The following is a 27,664-nucleotide window of genomic DNA, read 5'->3' as shown; positions in this document are numbered from 1 at the left end:
ATGCATAGATTCTTCTGTAGATAGAAAAGGCATAAATTTCTTTTTTTTTCCTTTTTAAATGTCCCAATATGGCATTATTGCAGACTTTATAATCTGCATAGTCATCTTTACTGCAATGGCCTGGTTTCATAATATGCACTTTTAATGTTTTCATATATTAAGTAAGTTACACTGCTAAGAACTCATTAGAACAGAATATACTTTTAAAGACTAGAATTCCCCACATCACAGTAAATGTCATGAGAAGGAAGGGAGGAGGTTTCTTCATGTTTCCAATTTACACAGCTATGCACTCACTGAGCTAAGAACCATAAAAATCCATCCCCTCTGACTGTTTTTCATTCTCATATAATAAAGCAGCTTTTTATTGTTTTCATTTTTACCACTCACTGTCCGTATTTAGTCTTTTCTTGAAGATCTACAGGGAAAAGTGTTTTACATTCTCCTTTGGAAACTTGTTACGACCCTACAACAGCTACAATAAATTTCATGTAAGCCATTTACATATAATATAAAGCTTGATTTATTACCTGGTCAGATTTTTAACATCAAAACAAGTTTCATAATTCACTGACAAATAAGTGAAGTTATGAAACCAACCTTAAACCATAATAGGAACCTGTACATCTAGTAAGTGACAAGAAAAGCTCTACTGAAACTTCTAACAGGAGAGAAACCACAACAGGACTGTTCTGTGCCCTCAGTTCACCAATGCAATTTGCATCAATAGCTCTAGAAGCTGAGGGCGTAACCAGAAACGTCTGTACAGACAAACTCTGGGAATTTTAATTTTAGACTTCATGAGGATTTTATCTAAGCAATCCAAGATGTAACCGTAACTTTACAGAAGTGTTTTAACTTTTTGGAAACTGGAAGACAGAAAGAACAAAGATGCTGAATAGCGGGGGGGCAAAAAGGTCCCATTATTCAGAGTCTTATTGTTTAATTTCCTATGAGTTAAAACTTCCTCTCTTTTCCCCAAAATCTAAGGTCTATTAAATCACACAACTGTTTTCTTGTTTGTGTGCTGCTTTTACTAACTTACCTCAATGGTTAGCCTGGCTGGGTGATTCTCAAGAAGCAACTGCTCAGCTATTTCTTGTACTGATTTAATAACTTCTTCTTTTTGATCAAGTTCTCTCATTAATTCCTTGTTTCCAGACAAAAAAAAAAAAAAAAAAAAAAAAAAAAAAAAAAAGAAGAAGCATTTTAGAAATCTCTTTAAATGCTTAAAAATTATTTCATTATTCCCTCTGGATTCTAGTAGCAATACATACTGCATGGTATTCCTTTTTTCTTGTTATATTGGGGTTTCTTTCACTCCAGTCATATGCAACCTCTTCCTCTTCCTTTTCATTCAGCCATATCAGCTCTCTAGTAGCACGAGAGACAAAATTGTGGAGAGTATCTAGATGCCTTTCCTGATTTCTTGATGTGTTCTTTATTAAAAAGAAAAAAATATTTAAGAAAATCAGAATTTAAAGCTCATCTCTTATCAAATATGATGTACACTGAAAAGCTGAACATTAAAGAGGTGTGACAAACTTACCAACAGTTTTGAATACTGACTCTCCAGTTTGTGCAATTTTTCTGCATAACTGAGTTTAAGAGGGGCAGTCATTTGGATCTGTATTTGGTATATGAGATCAAAAGACAACAAAAAGGTTAGTTATGTTAAAACCATTAGATGTCCTGATTTCATAGGTCATCTGGAGTTCAGAAGTAAAGTAAGTAAGACTGTGAAACCCAAATACAGTTCTAAAATTCAACATTAGTTTATAGGTCACCTAGTAAGAAAATAACCAAAGAAATAAAGAATATGGTGCTGTACCTCACTGATTTTAGCTTCTTTAAGGCTGGATTCAAACTCTTCAATAGCTTTGTGGACATTTTTGTGATTTTCTAAATGGCTTTCAACACTTGGTAAATCTGAACCCCATTCTGCTCGATCAAGTTGCACCTTACAAACAAGAATGAAAAATTAGTCATGATCTACAAGGAGTAAACAAAATAATTAGAAGTGGACTGTTTCCGTAAAGATTGCTACCTGCATTTCTTCCACCCAGCTCAATAGGTCCTGGACAAATTTCATGTTCACCTCTTCTTCTGTTAAATTCTGATCCACAAAAGCTGATTTCATAAGAGGTTTTCTGATTTGCATCAGTTTGAGTGTTTGCAGAGTCTCACCATCTACTCCTGTCACATAGCTTTGAATTAACCGTGGTGGGATGCCTGGTGTGTAAGCGGGAGTGATGGTTGGTGTCAGTCTGGAAGTAAGACCTGACGAAAGGGCAGATGTCAAGCTGGAAGAAGTCAAAGTAGGTGTTAACCCTTGGGTCATTGCAGCATTTAATTCAGGGGTAAGGTTTGTTGTAAATCCTGAGTTTAAGCTTTCAGTTATTCCTGATATCATCAGCTTTGTCTGCTCTGTTGTCAGTGCATGCCCCTTGTTGTACACAGAAGAACATTCGGTCCGTATGGCCATCAGTTCATCACGAAGTTTTGCAACTCTATTAAAATAAAAGCAAATAAATAAATATAAAAAATCATTTCAATGATGTTTATGATTAAGGTTTTTCATGTTGCACTGAACAGCAATATGAATTCACGCGGTTTATTACACTTCAGTTGTACTAAGCATTTCTATCAGAAAGTATAGACTATGTCAGCTTACACTTCTATCAATATAGATGATAGATGCAGAAATCAGGCAATGACTAGAAAGTCACATGGTATGGGCACTAGCGTGTGCCATACACAGTTCCAGGGACTGATCAGCAAAGCACAAATCTTACAAGACACTACATGCCGCAGTAGATCAAACACCTACAGTTCACTGCCAAGGAACTATTATGTGCTTGATCTCACCCAGTTCAGGACAAATCCTGAAAAACTTTGGAGCCACTTTTCATAAAATCAAAGTATGCTATTTAAACGAATCCTTCTGTCAGGCCTGGACACATTGCTACATATAAGCTAATGTTACCCCACTTATTACCTGTTAAGACACCTACAGCTATCACCAGAAAACTTACCTCCATTTTTAGAATCAAAGTCAGTGAATTCTAAAAGCATTTTAGGTGCAATAAAACAAGCTAACATCTTTACACTCAGATATCTAGTAAACATTTAAATCATGTTCTGGTGAATGACTTCATTTTCACAAATTAGTACACACTCCTCTTGTCTTCAACAATGTTTGTGGGCAATGTACCCACCAAAATACCGGATAATCTTTACTTGGGTGCCCAGTGACAGATTGAGAAGTTGATCCGTAAACACAAAGATTTGAAATTGTTGCCCATAATGGGTATCCACATTTGGCACATGTATTGGTTCATATGAACACACTGTAAAGTACCTTTGCACAAGCTGGTCTGCCTGATAGTATTTTCCATCAATAAGAATTTGGGCATCAATCACTTGTTGGCGGAGAAGGTTCTCAGATTCAAGAAGATATCCGGCTATCTCTGCTTCATGTTGGAACTGAAGCCCTGACTCTAATCGCTTGGTGTCCTGAATAAATAAAAGAAAGCCATTAAGCCTTGCAGCTAAACCAAAGAGAAATAAGCTGTAAGAATGCCTACATTTTTTGTAAAAACTTCTGATCTTGAAACAGTTGTGAAGCATTTTATCTAACTACTGATAAAAAAATGTAACAGAACTCACTCTAGGCCATTTTTGGAATTTTTTTGAAGAAATGCTAAATTAGCAGTACAACTGAAATAAAAGTAGCAGCTATTAAGTATGCAATCAAAAATCCTAAAGAACTTTTAATTTTTTTTTAAGTAGCCAATCCACCGCAGGAAGTTCAAGAAGTAAAATCACCGACTGACTTACAGACTGCAGAGCGTTCCGGGCAAGTATTAGTTTGTCCTCACAGCTCCGGCTGTCCCGCTGAATTCTGTTCGCAATCTGCTGCAGCATTTCCAACCTAGGTGATGCCAGAGCATTTCAGAAAAATAAGTTAGCATTAAAGTTATTTATATTTACTATACATGTTGCGTGACTTTAAAACAAACAAATGAACAAACAGCATCTAACACAAAGCACAAATACATATGCCAAGTTACCTGTTTCCTTCTAAGGTGCCATTACCGAAGCTTATACAAGATTTAATCAGGGTGGGACCACAATTAACAGAAAGGAAATTTTCATTAGAGTCAATGCTGGTTCCAGCACTAGTACTGTTGCTAAACAGTGAATCACTGCTATGATAGGTATAACTACTGCTATTCATTTTTACATCCAGAGCATGGTCCTTCTGGCTGTTTACATTCGCTGAAAAATTAAAAGACAGAACTCCTACAAAACGAACAGCTCCTAGGGATGAAATTTCACTACTGGCTTTTGAAACACCTAGCACTCCTCCTTTAAATAGGCTTCAGTACGCATATTCAAAACCCAACAATTAATATTCTGCCAGCTCTTCAAAGGATTTTACCTGGGGCTATGTACGCTACCTTGCTTTTGGCTTCCCTACCTTGCATTAAAGCTTTGCAAGTACAGACTAGGCAGCAACATTAGGGTGTCTCTAAGAAACAGACTGCCAAATATTTCATTTAAGTGTCACTAAATGTCTATAAGCCAAGTAAGAACTTAAAGAAGCCTTTGCAGTGTTTGTCGGGCTCTTCAATGAAAAGTTTCAAGAAGAAGTGAAGTGAGAACTCCACACTCCACGGTACTACTATACAAAACACCTTCAGGTTAGGTTGGGCTGCCTCCTTTTCCTTCAAATGGAACTGCGCAATAAAACTGGGGGAATATCACGGTTAATCAGCTCATAACAATATAATTTGAGACACCTGTACACCATCCAACCCACCATCATTACTACAATGTCCAAGTATGCATGTTTACTAACTGCCCTGTCCCACTAATCTGTCCTACAAATTTCCCTTCAACTCCTTCCACATCCACAGCTAATTGCTTCTTGCTGTTTTGACCACAAAACAAAAAAATCTGATCACTGCCCTTTAGTTTATGTTTTAACTCAGAATTTGGGTTAGGGGTGATTTTTTCAGTATTTCACTCCCTGCTTTTAGGACCTCCTGAAAAACCATACCCACACCATGACTGTGTTTATGCAGAAGAGCACAGCAAAGGCATAAACACACCCCTGCAGTAATGCCAAACTCTGCTAGTTTTGCTAAGCAGAGCTCAGTTTGGCACTCTCCTCACTGACATCATATTAATTTTGATCCCATACACCAATATGGTCACACATTGTCTATCTGCGTTGACACTTTCAGATGTATTTAACAGAACTGCCGGCAAAGTTTTAGTATTTGCCAAATTTCACTATTAGCTGAGGTCACATTTTTGCCAAAACTGAATCTCATCTCAGGAGCTGCATTAACAGCTTGTATTAGCGAGATGCACTAGTAACCAATACAACAAACATAGATCAAGTTTGTATGTCCAGATCACCAACAATTTTAACTTGATCACTGAGCCAGAATCACTTTTCTCTCTCATTTTACAGTGACCACCACATGCAGTGACCATCACCATACAATCTGTCACTTTAAGTGTGTTTAACAGCCCTGAAATGTGGGAAGTTTATGTTTGTTTACCTGTGCTCAGTCCATCTGAGCAAAACCATAAATAAACTAATGTCATTTACACACATTCTCAACAAAGATAATCCAGCCTTCTGCAAGTATGAATAGAATTCCTTTTGGCAAGGGCAGGCACTAGCTTTGCTTTTGGCAGGTCAGGACAGATTAATCTACAAGATCTAGCAGGTTGTATTTCTTCTGCTGCTTTCCAATTTTCTCTTCTCCATGAGGGGGGACAACTCTATACTGAGGGGACAACTTCATATTCCTCTATAGGAACTTCTCCCGCAGCAGGATGCTGTGAAACCTCCCAGTGAATCTGCCATTTCAGTTATGCTCATGTTTTTGTAAGCATGACACATATTTAATCAACTCTGACCGTCTTCAAGATCTTCTCTGGCTAAAATCTGCCTTTTTGAGGACTTCCTACACAATGGTCTTGATTTTTCACACTTCCTTTTGGATACCTAAACCAGAGAGAATGATCACCCTCTTGTCAGCAGAAAGCCAGTGCCTGGATTCTCTAGAAAGTGATTCACATCTCAGGTATCTCCTCTGGATGCTTGAAGTTAAGCAGAATGAATCCAGACTCAGGACTCTAACTGCAGATAGAAGCCCAAAGATTCAATTAACTTAAAGGGTTTTTTTAATTAATGAATGGATAGTACCTGCGTCCGTCACAGAACTCAAAAACTATACCATTACAAAGCAGAAATGCTTTATGACTGCATCAGGATTTTACACATGCCCAGCATGTTATTAGTGATGTACAAAACAGTGTCACACATTCTACTGCCACGGAAGACTGCTATGCACTCGGCACATCTCGATGCTTTGTGTGCTGTTGTATACAAGCAACTTTTAATCTCAGAACAGGACATTAGCCTATAATGCTGTGCACCAAGTGAAATATACATTTCTTCTAAAGGATAATGATATTGTTTATATGAAATTAAGTCCAAATGAGACCGGCAGACGTGATATGAACCTAGCTCTGACTAACTGTACAAAGAAGGTAGCTGCATCTAAGTGCTTTGACGATCTGAGGCACAGATACTATTATTCATCATTCAGCTTCTGAGACCACTGAAGTTATCCATCTGGACCTGCTTCTATGAAGTAGGTAAAGAACTTCAGGCCTTGAAGAAAGGCAGAATTACTTGATCTGGAAAAATAATGTGGATGTTATCATGGAAAACGGCATTTACAGTTTTCAGTACAGGTTAAAACAACAGTAAATGTATTAACCAAGCCTGTCAAACATTTACTAGCATACCTCTCTACTTCAGGACGAAGGGTCTTCTCTCTTTCCAGCATGGCAATAATAAGCTTTCCCCATTCTTTTTCTATATCATTTGGATGGTAGCCTTGAGGAAGTTTGATGCGTCCAAATTCTATCCAGACCTTAACAATTCATACGTATTTGTTATTTTAAGCCACAGAAAGGGGACTTCTATGCATTTCAATGCATGTTAAAACTTACCTCTAGCAGTTTATATAGACGTTTAATTTTTGATTTATCTGTCTCCTTTGGTGGAATTTCTGTTTCTTTAAACTGTAAATATTGATTATAAAGTGCCTACAGAAACACAAAAACCATCATCAACTTTTAGTTACAGTGAATATAACCTTACTCTCTAAACCATCTCCTAATATTCTTTGTAAGCTGACAAAAATTCTTATACTATTCTACTTGACTTCTACAAAAAATGATCAGTGACAAGCTAAAAATTTGCTATTGACTGTTCATATGTTAGTGATCTATTTATTGTACTTTGAAATGGTTAAGGTGTAGTACTGTTCTACAGTTGATTTGACTGTATAAATCAACAAGCACTTCATTTGTTCAAGCCAGTAAGATAAAGTGTCATTCCAACAAGAAGTTTAAGACGTTACACCTCACCTTCAATTCCACAGGATTGTTGGGAAATGTTCTGTCAGACATTATCGTGACATGGTGTCTGATCCACTGCATGAGGTAGTTCACCATATTCTGATATTCAACCCATTTGACTTCAACGTCCTACCAAAGCACAACCCGGATTAGAGATCAGAAGAAAATCAGAGAGCTCCTTTTTGCTTTATCTATTAAGTCTGAAGTCTTCACACACACAGAAAAAAAGATTTCTAAACCCTGCAATTGCTCATTACAGCCCACTTAAAGCTTCCAAATACATGATTTCACTCTTCAGTTCTGATCCCAAATAATTCCACTGAAAACACAAAAGTTTCCAGTTTAATAAACTTAAAATATGTAAGAATCAGAGAGGCACAATTTATAGGTCCATGACTGAAAACCTTTATCTTTCTAACCTTTATCTTTCTCCAACCTAAGCTATATTGGTTTTAGTTAAGCTCTTTGCACAAATATTTTCACGTCCAGACCATGAAATAAATAGCTGCTAAGACTCTAAAACCTCAACCTAGAAAATCATGTCAAAGAGAAGTGTGACAGCAGACCGATGGAAGATCCAGCTGACATTTGAGAGCTGAAATGAAGAATTGTATAATGAACCTCACACACTACACAAGTATTTTTCTCCTACTTACATTTGCACTGATGCCTTCACCACCTTCTGGTACTTTGGGAAATGCATCATAAAGTGATGACACATATGTTATTACTGACTTCTCATCAGGTGAGGAAACATCGACATCTAAAAGAGCAAGACAGAACAGCGCTTTACCAGGTAGTTGTAAGAATGCCCACAAATATGCTACAACCTGCAGGCAGACTGGATTTTATTTTAATGTTAAAGAGTTTTTGAAACAAAACCCTCTGCAGCTATCTTACCTTCAGGATCCAGAAGCCTGGCAACACCAAGTTTTTCTGCTACAAAAAAAGCATGTTCTAAATTTGCAAGGTTGCTTTGAACAGCAACGGTACTCATGTCTATCAGGTCCGGCCTGCCAAATAAAAATAATAACACTTGATTAGAACTCTTTATCAGTTTTAAATGACTGCTGTATTAGTAAATCAAACCAAAAGCATGGATGGATACAGCAACAGAGTTTTCATCAAAAAGGATTTCATTAACATCATGTGAGCAAGCTGAGGTCAGGGCTAAGTGATAAACCAAGCAGCAGGCAACTACCAACGCTGTCAGTTTTTCTTCATCTACAAGCTAAAGTTTCTAGCCAGCGTTTCAATATATCTTTCTTTTCTTATGCATATTTATTCATGTGCCTTGCCATTGTGTTATCAGACCTTGTCCTTTCCACTGCCCTTGATGAAGTTAAACTCAACTTTTCTCTTAGGACTCATTTATTTCTACTGCCCGTATAAGTTTTAATCATTCTGCATCAAACTCATCAGTACATGTCAGAACCCATACAGAAACAAGTTCAGTCACAAAAACATCACTTTAACCTAGAAGACAAGTATTCTTACTGGGCTTTAAAGAAGTCTTGTTCAAACTGAATCGAAGCCCTGCTTTCAGATAAACACTGCTGCCAGTTCTCTTGTAGACAACCCTCAGCCCCATGTGCTTACACCTTCACACTGCCAGCCACAACACTCCTGTTTTAATGAAATATGTGTCTTAAGCCAATACTAACTATAAACATTTTTAAGGGCCGTAAGTATTATCCTGTACTGATGTCACTAGCTTAATGTTTTAAATTAGTTAGACTTCAAAATTCATATTGTCCTTCAGGTTTGCTATGTGGTACTTGGCTTTCAGATCTTGCAATTCTGAGGGCAGAGCATGTTACCATCTGCCTCTTTCAGCAGCGGGAATCCTCTTAGCCAAAACAACTAAAAGGAAGAAGGGATTTTCAAAGATGCTGAGCAAAAACTCATCCCACTGAAGCCAACTAGAGTCACAAGGGTCTGAAACTCTTGCTACTGAAATCCTATGCTACTGAAAACCAGACTCACACTGAAAAAAAATGAAAACCAAACCCCAAAAGAATATGACATATAAGCTTTAGTGAACTATTCCGTCCTTAAATTTTCTCTTTTTTTTTTTTCCCTCAAGAAACTGGGGTGGGTTTTTTTGTTTTACCTAGCATAAGCTTTAAATAATTGCAACAGAGAGAAATAAAACTGTTAACATCGTTAACGAATGATAAGATTTCATTTGGCAACACCCCAAATACCCTTGATCACAAAATGATATTAATTTTGGGAAACTCAATACAAGTTTGTCTTTGAACTAACTACAAGGACACTGTAAATAAAAATATATTTCTTTTCAGCCCTGTGGAATTACTGGTTTCCTTGTGCTCTTCAGAAGACAAGTTTACAAAACAGATAATAATACAGCACCTATTATTTCATGAAAGACCATTTCATTAATAATAAAACTTAAACAGAGTAAAAAGAAATATAATCCTCCCAAACCAGAGGGATTTTCCACTTCCAATATGCTTAGTGGGAGCATGATCAAGTTTATGCCATTCTCCTCTGAATATCAGTACAATGAAAACAACGTAATGAAACCACTATCTGTTGCTCTTAGCAGCACAGAAAATCCATGAAAAATAAAAGACAATACGAGAATAAGAAACAGAGCATTCCAGTCTCCTGTTTCAGCCACAATAATGGAGATGGTATGAGTAATAAAGATTGCTTTCACAGCACAGTTTTGACAATGGAAGCAGGTTTCTATAAGCATACACTGTCGGTTTGGTTATATTTATTCACCTGCCCTCTTTACATGTGCTTCACGCTTGATAAAAATGGCCCAAGAATCATTTATGCTGCCTGTTCGATTGCCAACTCTCAGAACAAGAAAGGACAAGTTATCTTGACTATTCCCAGAAAACGAGCTGCAAGCTGCAGAGACACTGACACAATAATCTCCTTCGAATGAATACAGCTTTCGCTTAGATGAAGAAGAGGTAAGGTTTTTCTCACTGCAATACAGGTAAAAATCAATAAAAACTACTGTTGCCCAATACATCATTTTACACTGGTGCTGTGGCTTCACTCCCCATCTGAAGAATTGCCCCCTCTGTGAGATTCTTCCTCCCCTTTTAAACATACTTTCCTACACCTGCAACTCCTACCAGCACAGGGTTATTCCAGTTCCCCTTTAAAAACAAGGGAAAAATGCCATAAAAACTGCTGTTTTCAGTTAATTATACATTTAACACATAGCACACTGACCTAGATTAGCTGGTCTATATTTATCTCAAGTCTCGATCTACCAGAAAATACTACAGAAGACAGCATTCTTCTCTGTCTTGATAGTGCTTGCCTTTGGTTTTTTGAAGAAAGAAGGCTCAACAGCTGACTGAGAACAAGCCCACTGGCAACTTATAAAAGGGAAAAGACAGGTAATACGACTTGAATGCAGAAGCACCTGGTACTGGCCATGGAAGTGCATGCTGCCAGGGGCCTGGGGCCTCCACCCTCTGCTCGTCATCCTCTCCTCTTCCCAAATAGTAGAGGGATAGTTGCAAAGCCACAGGAAAAGGAGCTTACCCCTCAGAGCTCAGTAAGAGACTTTTTGTAGCCCAGAAAAACACATCCAAAAACACGGCTCAGGAAATCACTGATTGCCACGTTGTTCCTTTTGTTTAAGAGTGTCTTCTCATGATTTTAAATAAAAATAGAAGTTGGTTTTATCTGCTGTAAGCTTGCAGTACCTGTCCACTAACTGGGTACACAGGAATTTGCATTTGAGCATGCACATGCAGATTTCAGTGCTGTGATCACTGATCACCATCCTTCTCTGAAGAATGAAGGAAATCCAGTATTAGTGAGCACATATTGTGCACAGTGAGTGTTGTGGGGCTGTATTATAAAGGCCCACAAATATTTTCCAGTATCTTTAGTATTTAACTTCTCTTTTGAATTTTGAAATATACAAACTGCTTAAACTGCAATTGTTATGAGTATCCTTCTAATATGTATTTATTTAATTGTCCTAATTAAACACCAGATTTAAAAGCATCACCCATCATGGCAAACATTTTCATTTTTAAGGCAAAAGAGAAAATACATTAGTTTTGTAGAAGCTATTTGTCATGTATTATAAACATATTTTATATCAACTTGCATAGCACTATTAAGTGGTTTTATGCATAGTCAAGAACAAATTAAACTAAATGCACTTTACGTACAAGACAATGACTCTACCTTCTGTCATAATATTGTGAGTCATCTTATGGTAGATTTTTCAGCAGGCTGGGCCCCTGCCATCAAAACACACACATAAACATCCCAAACACCAGTAAGTTGGAACATTCCATGCAAAGGAGATGCTACTGCAGCCACACCTTAGTCAAGGGGTTTGGCTTCTATATTGTGAGTCATTAATTATTTCATTTATAAAAAGACTGGTGTCTGCCATTTGAGATCTTAGTTAGTGTAGGTGTTGGAAATTAGACACAATTTGTATCAGAAATGAGGAAAAAAAACCCTTGTGATTTAATACCACTAAATTAGGAAGCTGACCAAATTATGATCAGTTTAATAAAACAAATACCTAGCACCACAAAGAGAAGCAATTGAAAAATATCTGCGGAACAGCATAAAGAAATGAAGGGGTTTATAATGCAAGTTACATGGATCAAATGCAAGCTTTACTCTGCAAAGACTCCTTGGAATCAAACAGTTGTGCACAGTAAAGTTAGGCACATGTAGATTTTCCCATAGCCAGAATGTAACAGCTAGTAAAACAGTTTAAGATCCAAACTAGCAGCTGCAATATTTGCCATTAAAACAAAAGGTTAGATTTGAAGGGAATTTGATATATCAAAGTGGAAAAAGATATTTAACCGAACTTTTATTTTCCCAGTCAATGATGAAGAAACCACATCCTTCTCTTCAATGTTCCTGGATGACAGCTGCCCAAGTTACAACAATGTTTAATCTATTAAAGCATCCCTACATCAGAGTAATATTCCACACAAAAATACTGTTAATGAGTTCATGTTAATGAACTATCTAAGCTGCTTAACCCGTACAACTCTGTTTCAGTCAAAACTCTGGACACTGCCTGAGTAATACCTGATATTAAAAGGATGTTTCTTTCTTGGCTTATACTGAGTGGAAATAATACAATGATTTTCAAGCAGAAGTCCCAGAGAAAACATGACTGAAGATGCAATGTAGAGTGAAGTGTACACACCACTATAGTCCAGTTAACTTTTCCACGGCTGTAACCACAAAATGCCTATAAAAATTAAACAAATCCATTGCTTCATTGTTCACAGACAATTGAAAAGGATGGGTGCCAGAGAGAGTCATGCATTTCTCAGGGATGGGAGGACTACTGAAACAAATTAAAGGCCATGCCAAAACATATAGTCACAAATACGTTTTTTAAAAAGACAGTAATAAACTACTCAGATAGGATTCAACACACATTTCAGAAGGGCACACAAGAAATATCATTTACTCTAGAGATTTTGGTTAATAGCAGAAAGATTGCAAAAAGGAATCAGAAAATAGGAAACGTCCATGTAAAACAGAAATTTTAGTTCCATCTCTTCTAACATATAACTCCTGTTCCTTTCCCAGGAACTCTATAAATGAGATGATAAAGCAAAATCTATTAATATTTAACCTAGTATACAGTAACACCTACCATTTAACCTATCCTTTAACAGAGTTTCAAAAACGCTAAAAAATATTTACACCAGCTTATATGTAGAGTCATTGTTGGGGAACTTACTAAAAAATTTGTCTCCATGTTAGGTACAAATCTAAGTCTTGTTCAAAACAGCTTGCCAAAGGGCCTGCTTTGGAAAGACTGAGGCATCAACACGATGAGAATGACTCCTGGACTCAACTAACACGTACTGTCCTTGTGACCGATGCATGTCCATCAATGCCCAATGTCAGACACAGTGCTGTGTACATTGTCATAACCATGAGATCTTACAGTGCTGGAGGTACCCTTTGCTAATGCATATGCCTACCACAGTTATTCTCCTGATCTTTTTTCCATTGTCACATGGGAGCTTCAATATAAAGGATGCTGTGTCTTAGGTGAGAAAAAAGCTGTACAATACTAGCTGGTTTCAGTAACTCAGTTTCAGAGAAATTGGACCCTCAAGTTTCAGAGAGGAGAGTAAATTCAGATTTCCTTCCACACAGTCTGATTACTTACAGAGGAGGGAGAGGAAAGTTTCTGCTCAAAAATGGCAAGCAGGTACAACTTTGTGGCATTAAGGAGGAACAGATCTCTTCCATAACCAGAATCAAGGACCACAACATGGACACACAGCACAAGGTTCTGTAGCAAGTTCCTTGGTGTCAAAAAACCCACCCTGAGGAAAGGAGGTTCCATGTTGACTCCTGGGTCAACATATCTTCCACTATACCCTAGGTGACCCTCCTTTCAGAAGCTCTGGATTCCTTACAAAATTGTGGATTTGTCTCAAAAGGATCTATGTACAACTATCGTTCTGGCTTCATTGAGTTTCCTGCTCTACGCTAGGAAAGAACCCTTCAGTCTCAGACCTCAGTATTTTCAGACAGGAATATAATTCTGAAAAAACAATTGCAAGTAACAGTGCAACAAGAGCGCACTATTTACAGATACATTTTCTGTATGTTCTTCAGACATCCCAACATGTTCATAGAATCGTAGAATGGCTTGAGTTGGAAGGGACCTTAAAGATCATCTAGTTCCAACACCCTTGCCATGGGCAGGGACACCTTCCACTAGACCAGGTTGCTCAGAGCCCCATCCAGCCTGGCCTTGAGCACTTCCAGGGATGGGGCAGCCACAACTTCTCTGGGCAACCTGCTCCAGTGTCTCAGCATCCTCACAGTGAAGGATTTCTTCCTAATATCTAATTGACATTTATCCTCTTTCAGTTTAAAACCATTCCCCCTTGTCCGACTGCTATATGCCCTTGTAAAATGTCCCTCTCCAGCTTTCTTGTAGGCCCCCTTTAGGTACTGGAAGGCTGCTATAAGGTATCCCCAGAGCCACCTTCTTCTCTGGGCTGAACAACCCCAGCTCTCTCAGCCTGTCTTCAGAGGAGACTCTGATCATCTTCGTGGTCCTCCTCTGGACTTCTTCCAACAGGTCCATGTCCTTTTTACGTTGGGGCTCCACAGCTGAAGGCAGTACTCTGGGTGGGGTCTCACCAGAACAGAGCAGAGGGGCAGAATTACCCTTGTTACATCAAGCCTTCCAACAGAAAAAGAATTAATCTTTTAACTGCACCAAAATGAGGAAAAAAAGCCCTCAGGTACCCTAACATTAATTTAGCCCCTAACAATATACACAGCTAATTCAGATAATTCCTTGTATCGTGCATGTCCCTGATTTGACAAGCACGAAGTTTAATAAACCTGTTGAAGCCTCCTGCCCCACCTTTGTTAGCACAGCCAAACTCTGACTTGCCATACCAATTGATCTAGATAAAGACAAAACTGAAGCATTGCAACATCAAAGACCTGTGAATGAAACTAGGAAGGATCTAGTCAGTCCTTTCGCCAGCTTTAAAACCAGATTTTACATTCTGTTCGTAATACGAGATGTTTTTGTCATCACAAAAACAGAAACGGTATAGTAACTTTTCCAATTTTTGCCTATGATAAAATTTAATAGGAACTAGGCTCATAGCTGTTAACCTCAACCTACACTGTACAATCTACAGACATAACCATAAGTAACATGCCTTCCCTTGGAGTGTCTGAATACCAAAAACTCAACCACATTATTTTTCTGTTCTGCTCCCTGAGAAAACTCCCTCCAGAACCCAGCACTGACTGCCTTCCCAGTGGGATAAATATAGTTACCAACAGGGAAGAACGGTGAGGTACTGCAAGGAGTTCAGAAGACTTCCAAAGGCTCCTTGTGCCATCCTGCCTTGGAGGCAACCATTTCTCCATGTGCCACAAATTTGCCAGAAGCATTGCTGGAAGACCAAGACCTCTCCCTGTCTGATTTATCATGGGCACGTATACCACCACTGTTCAGACACCATACCCTTTTGGACAAAGACTTCTGACACCGTTGGGTGTCTTGGCCTTTCCCAATCAAAGGGTAAGAGACACGTGAAAGCTGAATTAAACACTGACTTTTCAATCCAAAGTTTACTTTTCACTTTACATCCATTTGGCCTAACCAAGAGAAAAGTTTTGATTTCATCCCAATAATTTTTATTTTTTCTTCTCAGTTATTGCAAAAAGGAAACCGTTATCTTTCATTCAGCTGCTACTTAGCAGTAGGATCCAACACAACATACACTGGCATCGTTTAAGTCCAGCTCTAAAATTAATCAACCCAACTGCCTGGAAGTCTTCCATCTAACACCCGCTAAGGCTAACCACCACCACAACACAAGATGTTAAAATTGCAGGCCTTCTTCCAGTACTGTTTTAATATAGCCTTTACCAAGAGCCATCACAGAATTTTTCTGAGTGCATTCAATTAAGCTGCAGCTGAAGTTACTTGCTACTTCTAAGGCTGTTATATATACATATATATATACACACGTGTGTGTGCGTGTGTGCATACTCCAGCAAGTAACATTAAAAGTATGTCTGCTTGTCAATGTTTTTAATCTTCCAAAATGTTCTCTATCTTTTCCCAAACTGATACTTCTTAATTCCAACTTCATTCCTTCTCCATAACAAAAACCGTTGAGAACAGTCCATGCTTCTGAACAACAAGGAGGGTGGGAAGCGGGGGGCAACGCACCCAAATTCACATTTTCTTCTTATTAAAGCTGGGTAACAATAAATTGCGAGTCATAAAATGGCAAGCCAAAACTAGCAGACCCAACTAATCTCTTTATTTAAAACATATCCCCTAGCATTTTAAGGCTTGACACTGTGTAATATTTAGTTTCTTTCTCATTCATTCCCCAAGGGCGTTCAACATGCTAGGGCAAATAGAGGCATCACTATCCCTCCCCTTAAGGAATGTACCCGATAAGCTGCAACATGTTTTAACATCAGAGGGATGCCACATGCACTACTACCAGCCAGGAGCTAAGTGTTCAACTAACTATACATATGCGGCAAATTGTCCTGGGTAAGTTTGAAACAGCTTGTTCTAAACCAGAACAGTTATTTAGCAAACAGGAATCTAGCTTGCTCCCTGCTATACCACACTCCAAAAACCATATGCTTAGTAATTCTGAAAGCATACAGAGTTATCATAGTAATATTTCAAAAGCAAAGCACTGTGACCCTGGAAAATTTGTCTCTCTCACTTTATCTAGCATTTACACTGTTGCTTCCTTTGGGAACAGGCTCTTTGCTGGAGCTTCTGCTCCTCTTCCGCCCACATGAAGCAGCCAGTGTACTTAACTCTTTCTGTGCTGCATTCATTGTTAGCCTCTGCTCCTCTTTCTTTGGGAATAGCAGCCATTTTTTTCCCTCACTCTCTCTCTAAACTGTATACAGCTTAAAACTACAGGCATCGTTACGATCTTCCACAATGTCTACCAGTAGCAAAGCTCTTTTGGATGAGATCCCCACACTTCTTTAAGAAAACAGTAAAAAACATTTGTCTTCAGACTTGCGCTCAAAATGCACACCTTCAAACTCTAACACCTCTTTCTCTCTCTGCAGCATTTATTACTTATCACTCCTGTTAGGTGGTGCCAAAATTTGTAGACAACTGTCTGCATGTGGTCTCGGCAAGCCTTGGTATAACATTACATGAAACAACCTAGCTTGTTTTCCTGCTTCAAATCTTTCATGTGTATACTAGTCCTGCTTGCTTGTCAGACTGCTGACTGAACTAAACACAGTTCACACACTTTTTTCACTAACCAGTATCTTTTGCATGAAATTCACCTAAAAGTCCACACATAACTGGACATGTCTATGCTGAAGGTGTACAAAAGGCCAGATCAAGGGCCCATGACTCTTTAATTGCTAGTCCTCCCCATGGCACAGCCATGACCCCTTGTGACCCACACCCTCCCAGGCAACACATGAGCCCAGCTCAAGGGACAGCTCTGACCCAGGACGGCTCTCAAGAGGCTGCACCCTCTCTGGGGGATGGAAGGGAGACTTCAGCCACACAGACACAAGCCCTGCCACACTGCTTACCCACAGGGCCAGAGTGCAGGGGCTGAACCCACTTCATTTACTGGAAGAGACCTAAGACCTGAAACTAGAACTTAAAAAACACAGCTTTATCTGGCAACTGACCTTGCAGTGCTTCCTGAACAGATGCTATTTCTCACCATACAGGCACCGCTGGGGCTACTCATTTAATGTTATTATCTAGTTACACAAGAACATACTGCTCTTGCTGGGATTCCTTTTGTAGATGCTAGAAGCAAAATCACCTCTTTATTATAAAAGTTCTAAGAATACAAAAATAAAATGTAGAAATAAGCGTATACATTTTTACAAAAAGCATGCACATCTGACATTAATCTTCCTATTGCCCATCCTTCACTTTTTTCTTCAGAAAGTAAGATAAGCTGGCCTGTAACCATGTCTGTTTTCTAAGTATCAGTAGCCACTGTCCTTAACAAAGTGTCTACAGGTGCCATTTATCTGTAAATCTTACAGCTAATATTTTCACTATTTCTTAAATTCCATTTTCAGACACTTCTTAAGGGAAATTGCCTGTAGTCCTTATGTACCTCACAGCAGGCTGAGGTCAAAAAAAAAAAAGCAGTTTGTTACTTTGGTATAACTCTTTATTTAAATTTGCCTTGCTTTAAAATAAAGTTATCTGCAAAGTGTAATGTAAATCTGTAATTTAGATTACTAGCTCCAATCGGGCATGCAACTCCTAGCCTTCATTTTCTATGGACACCAAGTTTCTATATACTTTAACAATGGAATACAGTTCTAAAAAAAACAGTATTTCTTCTTCCTGAGTAAAAGTCATGCATATATGAAAATGAAAACACAAATCAAGAGCATTTAGCTAAAACACAGTCTAGTGACTAGAAATACCGGCCAGAAGCAGGGCAGCCAGGGGGCACCAGGGCAGCCCCAGCCCTGGGCATTTACAACGCTGATCAAAGTCAGCCTCCAACTCTGAAGCGTAGTTTACAGGTTTTTGCTATGTATGATACAATGATATGAAAGAAACATCACGTACTTCTGAAACTGCCTGAAGTCAGATTTCTTCCAACATAATATATTGAAGTAAGTAACACAGGTCTTCAATATAAAATCAAGCTATAAAAAGCCAATTACGTAACAGATGAGACATACAGCACATTCTCGAATCCCCTGGGCGTATCTGTAGCTTTCACTAATGGCCTGATCACAGACCTGAAGAAAGGTGTGGAGGTTCAAAAAACAGCCTGAAAGCTGATCTATTTAAATAGAACCATACAATTAACAAACCTGGTAGTGTTCAGTATTAAAACTGACTTTTATAATTTTATTTGTTCTTTCTATGTAAGTACAACTATTCACATGCAGCATGAAACAGCATGAAAAGCAAAATCCAGAGCCTGCAATGGAGCCCCCTGAGGCAGTTCTGGAGGCCAGTGCAGAGCCCTATTAATTTCCGAGGGATTTAACCATGTACAGGATGTTTTAAAATGGAAGCTTTATATATTCTTCAGGAGTTCAGCCGAGTAGTCTGCAATCTTACCCTATAAATGAAGACCACTGGAAACTGCAGAAAACATAAGCAACCTTCTCACATGAGAACAAATCATATTTTCCTAGATTTGTAGGGGAGGGGAGGGGAGGGGGTGGAATCAAGTTGTATCTGGAGCCAAGATCCTCAAATAGAGTAATTTTTTCCTCTCGTTTCTGTCATTCATAAAATTACTTTCCTTGATGTAAAGAACACTGCAAAATCACTGGAAACTCATTCATATTCTTAATAGAAGTAGAGATAAAGTGACTGGAGGCCCTTACACAAGGCTCTGACAACCTAACCCTTGTCGCTCTAGAGGAAAGAGAACAAATACCCTGCATTTGCTCAGGAGAGAAGGTGACAGACTTGAGTGTGTGTGACCTGGCACCCGCACGCTGCCCACCTCCCCGGGCTGTTGGCATGGCTGTGGGTGCACAGAGGGCAGGGAGACGGGGAGGAACCTGGCTCACCCAGCTGCCACACACCCGCCTGCTGATCTCTGCTGAGATGCTGCAGTGGGTACCACAGTTAGTTATGCCAGGGAAATGTCGGCTTTATCCTGCTTCTCCCACATGCCTTAGGGGGAAGCAGGAAGCTGTGGGAAATCCATGCACTATTCCTGCAGTTCTGCATCATAAATCTTAGCTGGCTTGCACCAAAAGGTGCTGGGATCCTCTGCCAGGACAGAAAAAAAACCAAGAATGGAGACTGCTGCCAGCAGCCCAGATGAAACTATTTTCACTCGCCATTAAGAGCAGGTGGGCTGTCTGCCCCGCCGAGGGGAGAGGCTCCCTGCCCGCTGTAACCGATTCACAGCCCAGCCCCCTCACCCAGCCCCCCACAGCTTCAGCCATTTCCTCAAGTCTTGAAGCTGGTGCATACTTACAATTTAAAAAACTGCTTAAGCCTGGAAAAGAGGCAATTATAACCAGCCACTCCAGTCCCGTCGCCTAGAACCAGGCAGTGACATCTCCCTGTCTCACAGACGACGCACTGTAGGGATCATGCCGGACCCGTATGGCTTCTGTTTGCAATGGTGCATCCCGAGGGGGCCTTTTGGTTAATGGCGTCAGGGCTGTGAGCATGGGTTCAGCTCACAGTGTGGCTCCTGGCCTCTGGGAGCTGCTGTGCTCTTGCCTCTGGCCCCTGGCCGAGCTACAGCCCCTGCAGTGGCACAGCCAGCCCCCCGGCCCACACACCAGGCCCAGCCTCAGCCCACCCCCAGGGCCGTGCCCAGTGCCGGGGCTGCCCTGGTGCCGGTGGGACGGGCCCTGGCTGCGGGCCCTGCCCTGCCACCCCGCCGTGGGGAGCCCCCATTGCTGTGCCCCGACACGGATAAACGTGCACTCTCCATCCAATGTACAGCTTACTGTCGCTCAGTACACCTCCAGTTCGAGATACCATTAACACACCCGGCCATTTCTGAGCCATCTGGCTATTACTGTCATAGCACTAAGTATCAGTCCCTTAAAAATAGACCTGCGCCCATTTAAATCCCTTCCAGGACCCCAAGTCACATCCCTGCTGAATTGCCCCTTCCCCACTTGCAGAGAGCGGATACTGCTCCTGGTCCCGGGTGCAGGGTGCTTTTGTAAGGAGAGGTATCTCCAGCCAGCACGGCACACCTGGCACAGGAGGGGCAGCCACGCCGGCCACAACTGACAGATGTGCACCCACAGGGGTGCCCCGTGGTGGCAGTACCACAGTCCCACCCAGCTGCTGCGCAAGCAGGCATGCCTGCTCATCCACCCTGGAGGACCACATCAGCTGGCAGCATCTGCAGGATACTCACACTAGTTCCTGAGACCACCTGTGATCCACGAACTGGGAGCTACTACAACAGGGGAACAGAGCATATGGAGAATCACTGCCAGAAATGTTCAATTTTTTTTAGTGTTTAATTTACTTACTTCTCAGAACACAAACCAAGCTTTAAAAGAGCTCTCTGGAGCAAAAAGCTGTAGTTAAAAATATCAGACGACTGTTTGGGAAGACCATTCCTGTCTTGTGAGCAATAGCTGGAAATTATTATCTCTGTTTTAACGGTACAAAATGACAAAGGAAAGAAACATAGCAGCTCACTGAAATCAGTGGAAGAATCTCATTGATTTAATCAGCAAAACGGAGTCCAAGAATCTGTAACCTCTCACAGCAAAAAGACATCAGACAAAGACAGTAAACATGCCTGGGAAGGACACGGGATCCTTAAGTGGAGTTCTCTTTACAGGAAGAGGATAAACTAAATGGAAACTGGCACAGAAGCACGCAAAATGGGGACTCTGCTCCTCAGCCGCTGAATCATCTGCTTTGTGCAATGCACTCATGTCAAAGGTGCCTGTGGCTTCCCCACTGAAACGCTGTGAATGAAGCTCACAGAGCACTGCCAGGAACGCTGCCCCAGCAAAGCAGCTGCAGGTACTCAGTCATATCCCAAGGCATTAACATTCACACAGCCAGAGGACAGAATTCAAGTTTCTTTCATTATTTATTAACTGATCTGTACCACAACTACTAGTTGCTGAGCTGTAAAGGTTACGCTGCTCTATGTAAGTGGTATAAGGCTCTGAAAAAGCTCTGGAAAATACTTTCCTTTACTTTGTCTCATTAAGTGCCTTCCTTTTTTCCCCTCCCATCTCTCTATCTTTCAAATTGTTTATTTTTTTCAAATACTTGCCTGTACTATGTTCATTCTGTTGGCTGCTCTGTTCTGAAATAAAACACTCAAAGCCTTTTGCCAGCTATTTCCCTTTGTCTTGCCAATGTTACTAAAAGAAGACTTTCTTGCCTGTATGCCCCTCCTCCCTGACTGGGTACCCAGAACAGAAGCATAGTCAGAAAAAGACCTCATTGATTCAGATGCAGCTTCATTTTACCATGAAGTTATGCACTGCCACAGCTAACTTCTCTGGGACTCGGAGCACTCTATGTTGGGCTTAAAGCCTCTCTATACAGCGTGTGAGGAAAAGGCTGCATCTGCTTGACGCGTCTCCCATTTTCCTTTAATGTCCTAGTCCCCATACCACATGCATGTTGGCTCTGCCTAGACCTTTTTCTGTGGTTACTCAAGTGGTCCCAAAGAGGAAATCCAAGAACAGAATAATCTGCTCCAGTGTCTGTTCCCTGGAGCTGCATGAAAACACACATTTGGCTTTGCTTGGAACACTCCTTTGGTATTACACCAAGAAAGTCATGTACCCTCAAACTTCCTTATGATATGCCCCAGGGCACATGGCACAAACTACGTGTGCTACAATAAAACCTAGAAAGTTGCAAGCCTTGCACAGTGAAGGACAAGTCAGCACACGCTGATTAGCCCAATGGCCAGAATACTCTCCCATGTGGCCCTCGAAGACAAACACCTCCTTATTCAATTCAGGTACCAAAAAATGTACAAAAAGAGAGAGATTCCGCTAACCAAGAGCACAGCATATCACAGCACAGCAATGGTCTTCAGTCTAACTCTTCTGATGAGCTTTGACAAAGTCAACTTTGTCAAGAGAGACCTGTTCTTACTTAGAATCCAAAATCAGAAATCCTCTCCTGTCAGTAGACATCTTCAACTGTACTTGAAGTTAACGTATTGTGTCCTTTTTGCTTCTAGCCTCAGCCACCAGAGGTTCTACACATGCCTGTTTAACTTTGTCAAGCATCCGGCAGCACAATTCCCTTCTCAGACTGCGAACATTCAAGCCAGCTGATCCCATTTTCCATGAGAATAACCTGCCATTTTACAGGAGAAGCATCTCAGAGTAGATCTGGACTCCAAACAGAAACAATGAAGAAGCTCAAGGCTCCAGGGCCATGAAGTCATACAGGGAAGAATACAGGGATCTTAGGCTTTCACCAGCAGTGCTGTTTTGGACTCATGACCAGTTCTGCCTCTACCCTGCCTATAATTGAATGTCACTATGACAAAAAGGGACAGTGGAGAAGATTGAATCCCAGGAATATTCTTCTCAGCAGCTTGGAGGTGCCCCATAAGAGGTGCGTAGCATTCAGGGAGATGCTCCTCTGAGGAAGGAGGGACACACAAGAGCTAATGAGGCATCCTTCAGCAGCAAAGAGCAGAGAATTGCCCAGGAAAAGCCAGCGTCATCTCCACCGTGCTGTCACAGGCATATACCACAGAGCCCTCTCTCTATGTACATTAAAATGCTGTAATTAACATTTTCCACTAGAACAGGGTATTTACCTGTATTTATGAATGATGGCATTAAATAATCTTCCATCGCGCCAGCAGGTAGTGAAATTTTCACAACGTATTCCAGCATAACCCTCGGTTGTCTGCTGTGACCACAGGAGCAGCCTCTCTTTAGCAGACATGTCCTCTGACTCTCCAGTAACATGGATATCAGATATCTAAAAGAGAGTTAATTTAAATATTACAATTACATCTAACCCAAATAACATTTAAAATATTGCAGAAAACCACTCTGCGTTGCTGAAAAAATTTCTGTCTGATATCTGCATACATGAATATGATGATTATTTATGTGCTGTATCAATATTCTTTCATGTCTTATCCTTATGCACTCTTAAAATCTTCAATATGAAATAAAAAATTCATAGCTTCACAATTTTCTTCAGTTACCTAGTTCTCAGCCTCTTAATTTCTGGGGACAATATAATACTATTACAAAACAAAAAATACTTACCTATCTCTATTTTATGCTGATAATGTGCATTAAAAAAATTATATATTATACCTATTATTCATAAACGTTACATAATTACATATAAAATACAATCTTTCATATGTATATACTTCACACCTATATAATATTCATTATCAATATTATTCATACTTTATTTAGCTATGTTCATGTTTTAAAACAGGTTAAATTATAATATACACTGCTCTGGAATTCCGTAACAAAACAGTCATTTACATTGAAAAGTGATAATAATAGTTTTAGAACAAAATTTTCTGAGAAGTATTTTAGGAATGACTAAAAGACTGAAAGATCCTAAATAAAAATTTTGCCTGACACAGAAGGTTTGGGTTTGTATTATCTAAGCATTATCAACTTCAAATCAGGGAAAGCAGGAAAGTGTTGGGAATTTTACACACAAATACCCTTTCTAGTACATTAAATTCTCCCCTAATGAGGTTCAGTTAGTTTGCTTAGAAAACTACCACTGTGTAAACATGAAGCAGACATTTCCCTGATTTGCACATGTATTGCTTGTACCTCATGTTATAGAAAATATATGCAGTGTAAATCCAAACTTCAAGACAGAACAAAAAGAAGATATGCTTTGATAAAGAAAGTGCTATCACATGTTCTTTCTTCTAAGTGACCACCTTTTTCCTCTTATTCAATCAATAACATTTATGTTATTATGAAGACACCCAAGAACCCAGGTACCATGAGGCACTGTGTAAGGACATGAGTACCACAGCTCAGACATTATAAAAAACAGGCAGCGGTGCTTGGACAGAATCAAGAGAGCTTGAGACAATGCCAAGATTTGTAGGTGGACAACAAGCACCCCCGCGAACCCAGCTGGAAGAGACTGCACCACACAAGCCTACACCCAGCACCATGGGGAGACAGACAGGTCTCCTCCGGCTCTGGTGCCAGCCTGAGGCCAGGGCTCACGGGACTTTGCCCACAGACAACTTTGGGGACGAGGTAGGTGCTCGAGCTAGCTGCAGAACAGGCTTAATTTGAGCTAGGTCAATTCCAGCCATCCTGTCCTAGTGCAAACCCAGGAGCTATGCTCATGAGGTCAGATGGGACCAACAACCATAACGATGCCTCCTGGCCTTGAAATCTCTGCACACAAAGGTATCTTCTGTCTGGGCTCTTCCTGGGGGAATTCAGATAGGCTAGGCTGGAAATCATGGGGTTTTCTCACACTAGAGCCACACAAAACACAGTGCCAGGAATAAAGAGATGTAGCTTTCCCACTGATGCTGCTATGTCAATGCCTAACAGGAGGTGGTGGGAAGCACAAGGAAGCAGGGGACAAAAGGAAGAGCCTTAGAGATCTCAGGGCAATGTAGCTGCCACAGTCCTTGCTGCAACTTAACCACTTTTGACACTTTCAGAGGACAATGAGCATTTACAGCTGTATTTAATGCAAGGAACAAATTATTTTCTATTCAAGTATCCACAAAATCACTAACTGTGAAAGCTGTTCTTCAGATACTTATCACAGGCCATCATATGTGCTGGCTCTAGGTAAGGGAAAAATACAAGCACCAATGCTAAAAAGCAAAATAGTTTTAACTGTTCAACTAACCATAAATAACCTCCAAAGATCTGACAGCATTTTTTGCATCCTATTGTCTCCAGCTTCAACACTGCACATTTCTAAGAAAGATCAAAGAGAATAAAGAAAAAAAACCACAACCCTTTTCTTGTGTAAAACACTGAAGAGAACACATGCAGCTGTGATTGTTTGTAAGTTTCTAGGTATCAAAACCTGGCACGGAGTATTCACTACATGATATCACACAAAATACAGATGGTGTGAGTTCTGTATTTGAAGACAACAGGGAATCCAATGTGGCAAAAGACCAATTTAAAATCGCTCTGAAAATTTTCCTGTAAAAATCTAGGGAACTCATCTGTGGTGTAAGACCTGCTTTCTGTGAGTTACCTTTACTCTTTGTATTTCAAAGCAAGAAAGCAAACTAAATGGTTTTTCAGTAGCTTTAGTTGCTATTCATCATAGAACAGCAAGACCACAATATAAATGAAGTCAACCATTTTCTGCTTATCCAGACATTGCTTCTGAAAGAGATGATGTCATCTGGAAGTGCCAGATATCTAGCAAAAAAACACCCAAACCTATTTTATTTTTTTCTCCTGTCATTTTCAGCAAGTCCTCTGTGTATAATCCTTAAGTATCACATTTTTAATAGATTCTAGCACAAGCAAGCTAACAATGTAATTTGCTAATGGCCATTCCTTACTGCTAAATTCAAACCTTTAGCCTCCTTCACGGTTAGTTGACTGGCAATGGCTATGTACGTTTCAGAATGTAGAGACTGCAAACGCAGCATATTTGAGTGCATATTAGATTCCTCTGGAAACAAGTAATTTCAGACATCAAGGCAACTTCTGAAGGTCGTACTTGTATCTGTCGTTACATATAAACAACATTTGTAGCTATGAACACAAACACGGAAAAACATTTCTTACTCTGAAAGTGACCACTAGGCAAGCTCACAGTCCAAATTTTGGATGGCTAAAGCATGAATTTAGCTCATTAATCTAAGATCAACAGGATTTCAATCCAAAACCTTCCAAGCACCATTCATCACCCTAGTTGGCAATCTGAAGAAAAAGGAATAGACTAGACTGGCTTTAAAAACTGAAACCGCTTTTGGAGGTAGCCCGTTTTGGTACAGGTTAATGAACAGTAATGAGAAATCAAGACAGCCTGAGCACTTCTGTTCCCTAAATAAAGTATTTTAGATTCCAAGGCTAAGTTTACAGACTTTTTCAGAAACAGTGAATTCGTATTTTAAAAGTATAAAAATACACAGAAGGAAATGGTGAGTCAAAGAGCTATATTTTATTACACTTACAAATATGAGCTTTGCTTTGCAAGATTCCCCATTAACTTCAAACTATTTAACAAGTTAAACATTACCCCCACAAAATAAGGTGTCAGAGAGAGACAGCAAGCACATCTTTCCTTTGATAACCCCATAAGGACAGTATTGATACTCATCTACCAACTGTGCATTATCATCAATATTTATAACATCATCTACCACAGGAAAGAAAAAGAAGGGCTACTAAATGAGGAACGCTAGAAGAGCAAATAAGTTAAGGGACAATGAAACCGTCCACTGTTCAAGTTTAGTCCTCCAAAGCAAGCAGTTTGTGTGAACCTTTCATTCTTATATCCCACAAGCCTATCATTCAACCACTATAAACAGTTACTAGAGGACATTTTTTTCCTTAAGCATGGAACAAATTACTGAGTTTGCATGAGTGTGAACAGTTGTTTGCTAGAGATGCAGTTCTCCAAATTATCTCAAAGCCTGTGAATTACTAGTTATGCAAGAAAAAGGTGGCAGAGGTAATTCTCTGCACAGCCCTTGTATTTCAGGATCAAAGTCTTAACTGGCACTAAATACTCTAATATTATTATTTTTTTTGTAACTGGGAGAACTAGTTCATCTCTGCTACCGCAAGTGTTTTCTCTCTGCCTGTAAGCTCCCTCTGCATCACACAGTATACAAAATCCACACACCAAAAAGCCTCAGTCTCTTTACTTGTACTGATTTCAGTGATGCAGTTTTGAATCCAAAGCACAGAGCAGATGAGAGAATATTTTCCCAAGGAGATCAATGGTGGTGCTGGATTTCTATGGCTCATTTTTTACAGTGCAAATATAAGAGCAAGTCTGGCATAAACAGTAAGGAGTCATCCCTCCAATTCCATCTTACCCTGCATGTTTTGAAGCAAGTCTGAACTTGACATAATGTATCTAACTGCAGAAATAATGGGCTAGAGATATATGATGTATGATGAAATGTATTCTATTTCCAGCTAGCCCTATACCAGAGAAGTCTGAAGAACACAAAAAAATAAGAGTCCAGCTTTGGGCAACACCCTTCAAAAAAAACCATGAGATTAGTTGAAGCAGATT

The 27,664-nt window shown here is 39.9% G+C and overlaps 1 protein-coding gene across 16 annotated transcripts in view; it reads right to left on the bottom strand.

Annotated features, from left to right (window-relative positions):
- Positions 1-27,664, bottom strand: part of DST (dystonin) — a gene marked incomplete at its 5' end in the record, with an annotated part of 302,226 nt that overhangs the window by 140,127 nt on the left and 134,435 nt on the right. For all 16 annotated transcript variants that reach the window (XM_080389883.1, XM_080389876.1, XM_080389888.1 and 13 more), the window contains 13 exons: positions 1,046-1,150; positions 1,278-1,439; positions 1,550-1,627; positions 1,832-1,960; positions 2,048-2,510; positions 3,362-3,516; positions 3,841-3,934; positions 6,838-6,965; positions 7,045-7,140; positions 7,465-7,584; positions 8,112-8,218; positions 8,356-8,468; positions 23,241-23,407. In XM_080389883.1, the coding sequence (XP_080246009.1) occupies positions 1,046-1,150; positions 1,278-1,439; positions 1,550-1,627; positions 1,832-1,960; positions 2,048-2,510; positions 3,362-3,516; positions 3,841-3,934; positions 6,838-6,965; positions 7,045-7,140; positions 7,465-7,584; positions 8,112-8,218; positions 8,356-8,468; positions 23,241-23,407 (1,917 nt within the window). The remainder of the gene's footprint in view (positions 1-1,045; positions 1,151-1,277; positions 1,440-1,549; positions 1,628-1,831; positions 1,961-2,047; positions 2,511-3,361; positions 3,517-3,840; positions 3,935-6,837; positions 6,966-7,044; positions 7,141-7,464; positions 7,585-8,111; positions 8,219-8,355; positions 8,469-23,240; positions 23,408-27,664) is intronic.

The sequence above is a fragment of the Falco punctatus genome, assembly GCF_963210335.1.
Source record: "Falco punctatus genome assembly, chromosome: 5".
NCBI lineage: Eukaryota > Metazoa > Chordata > Aves > Falconiformes > Falconidae > Falco > Falco punctatus.
This window is presented reverse-complemented; position numbering and strand designations above follow the sequence as displayed.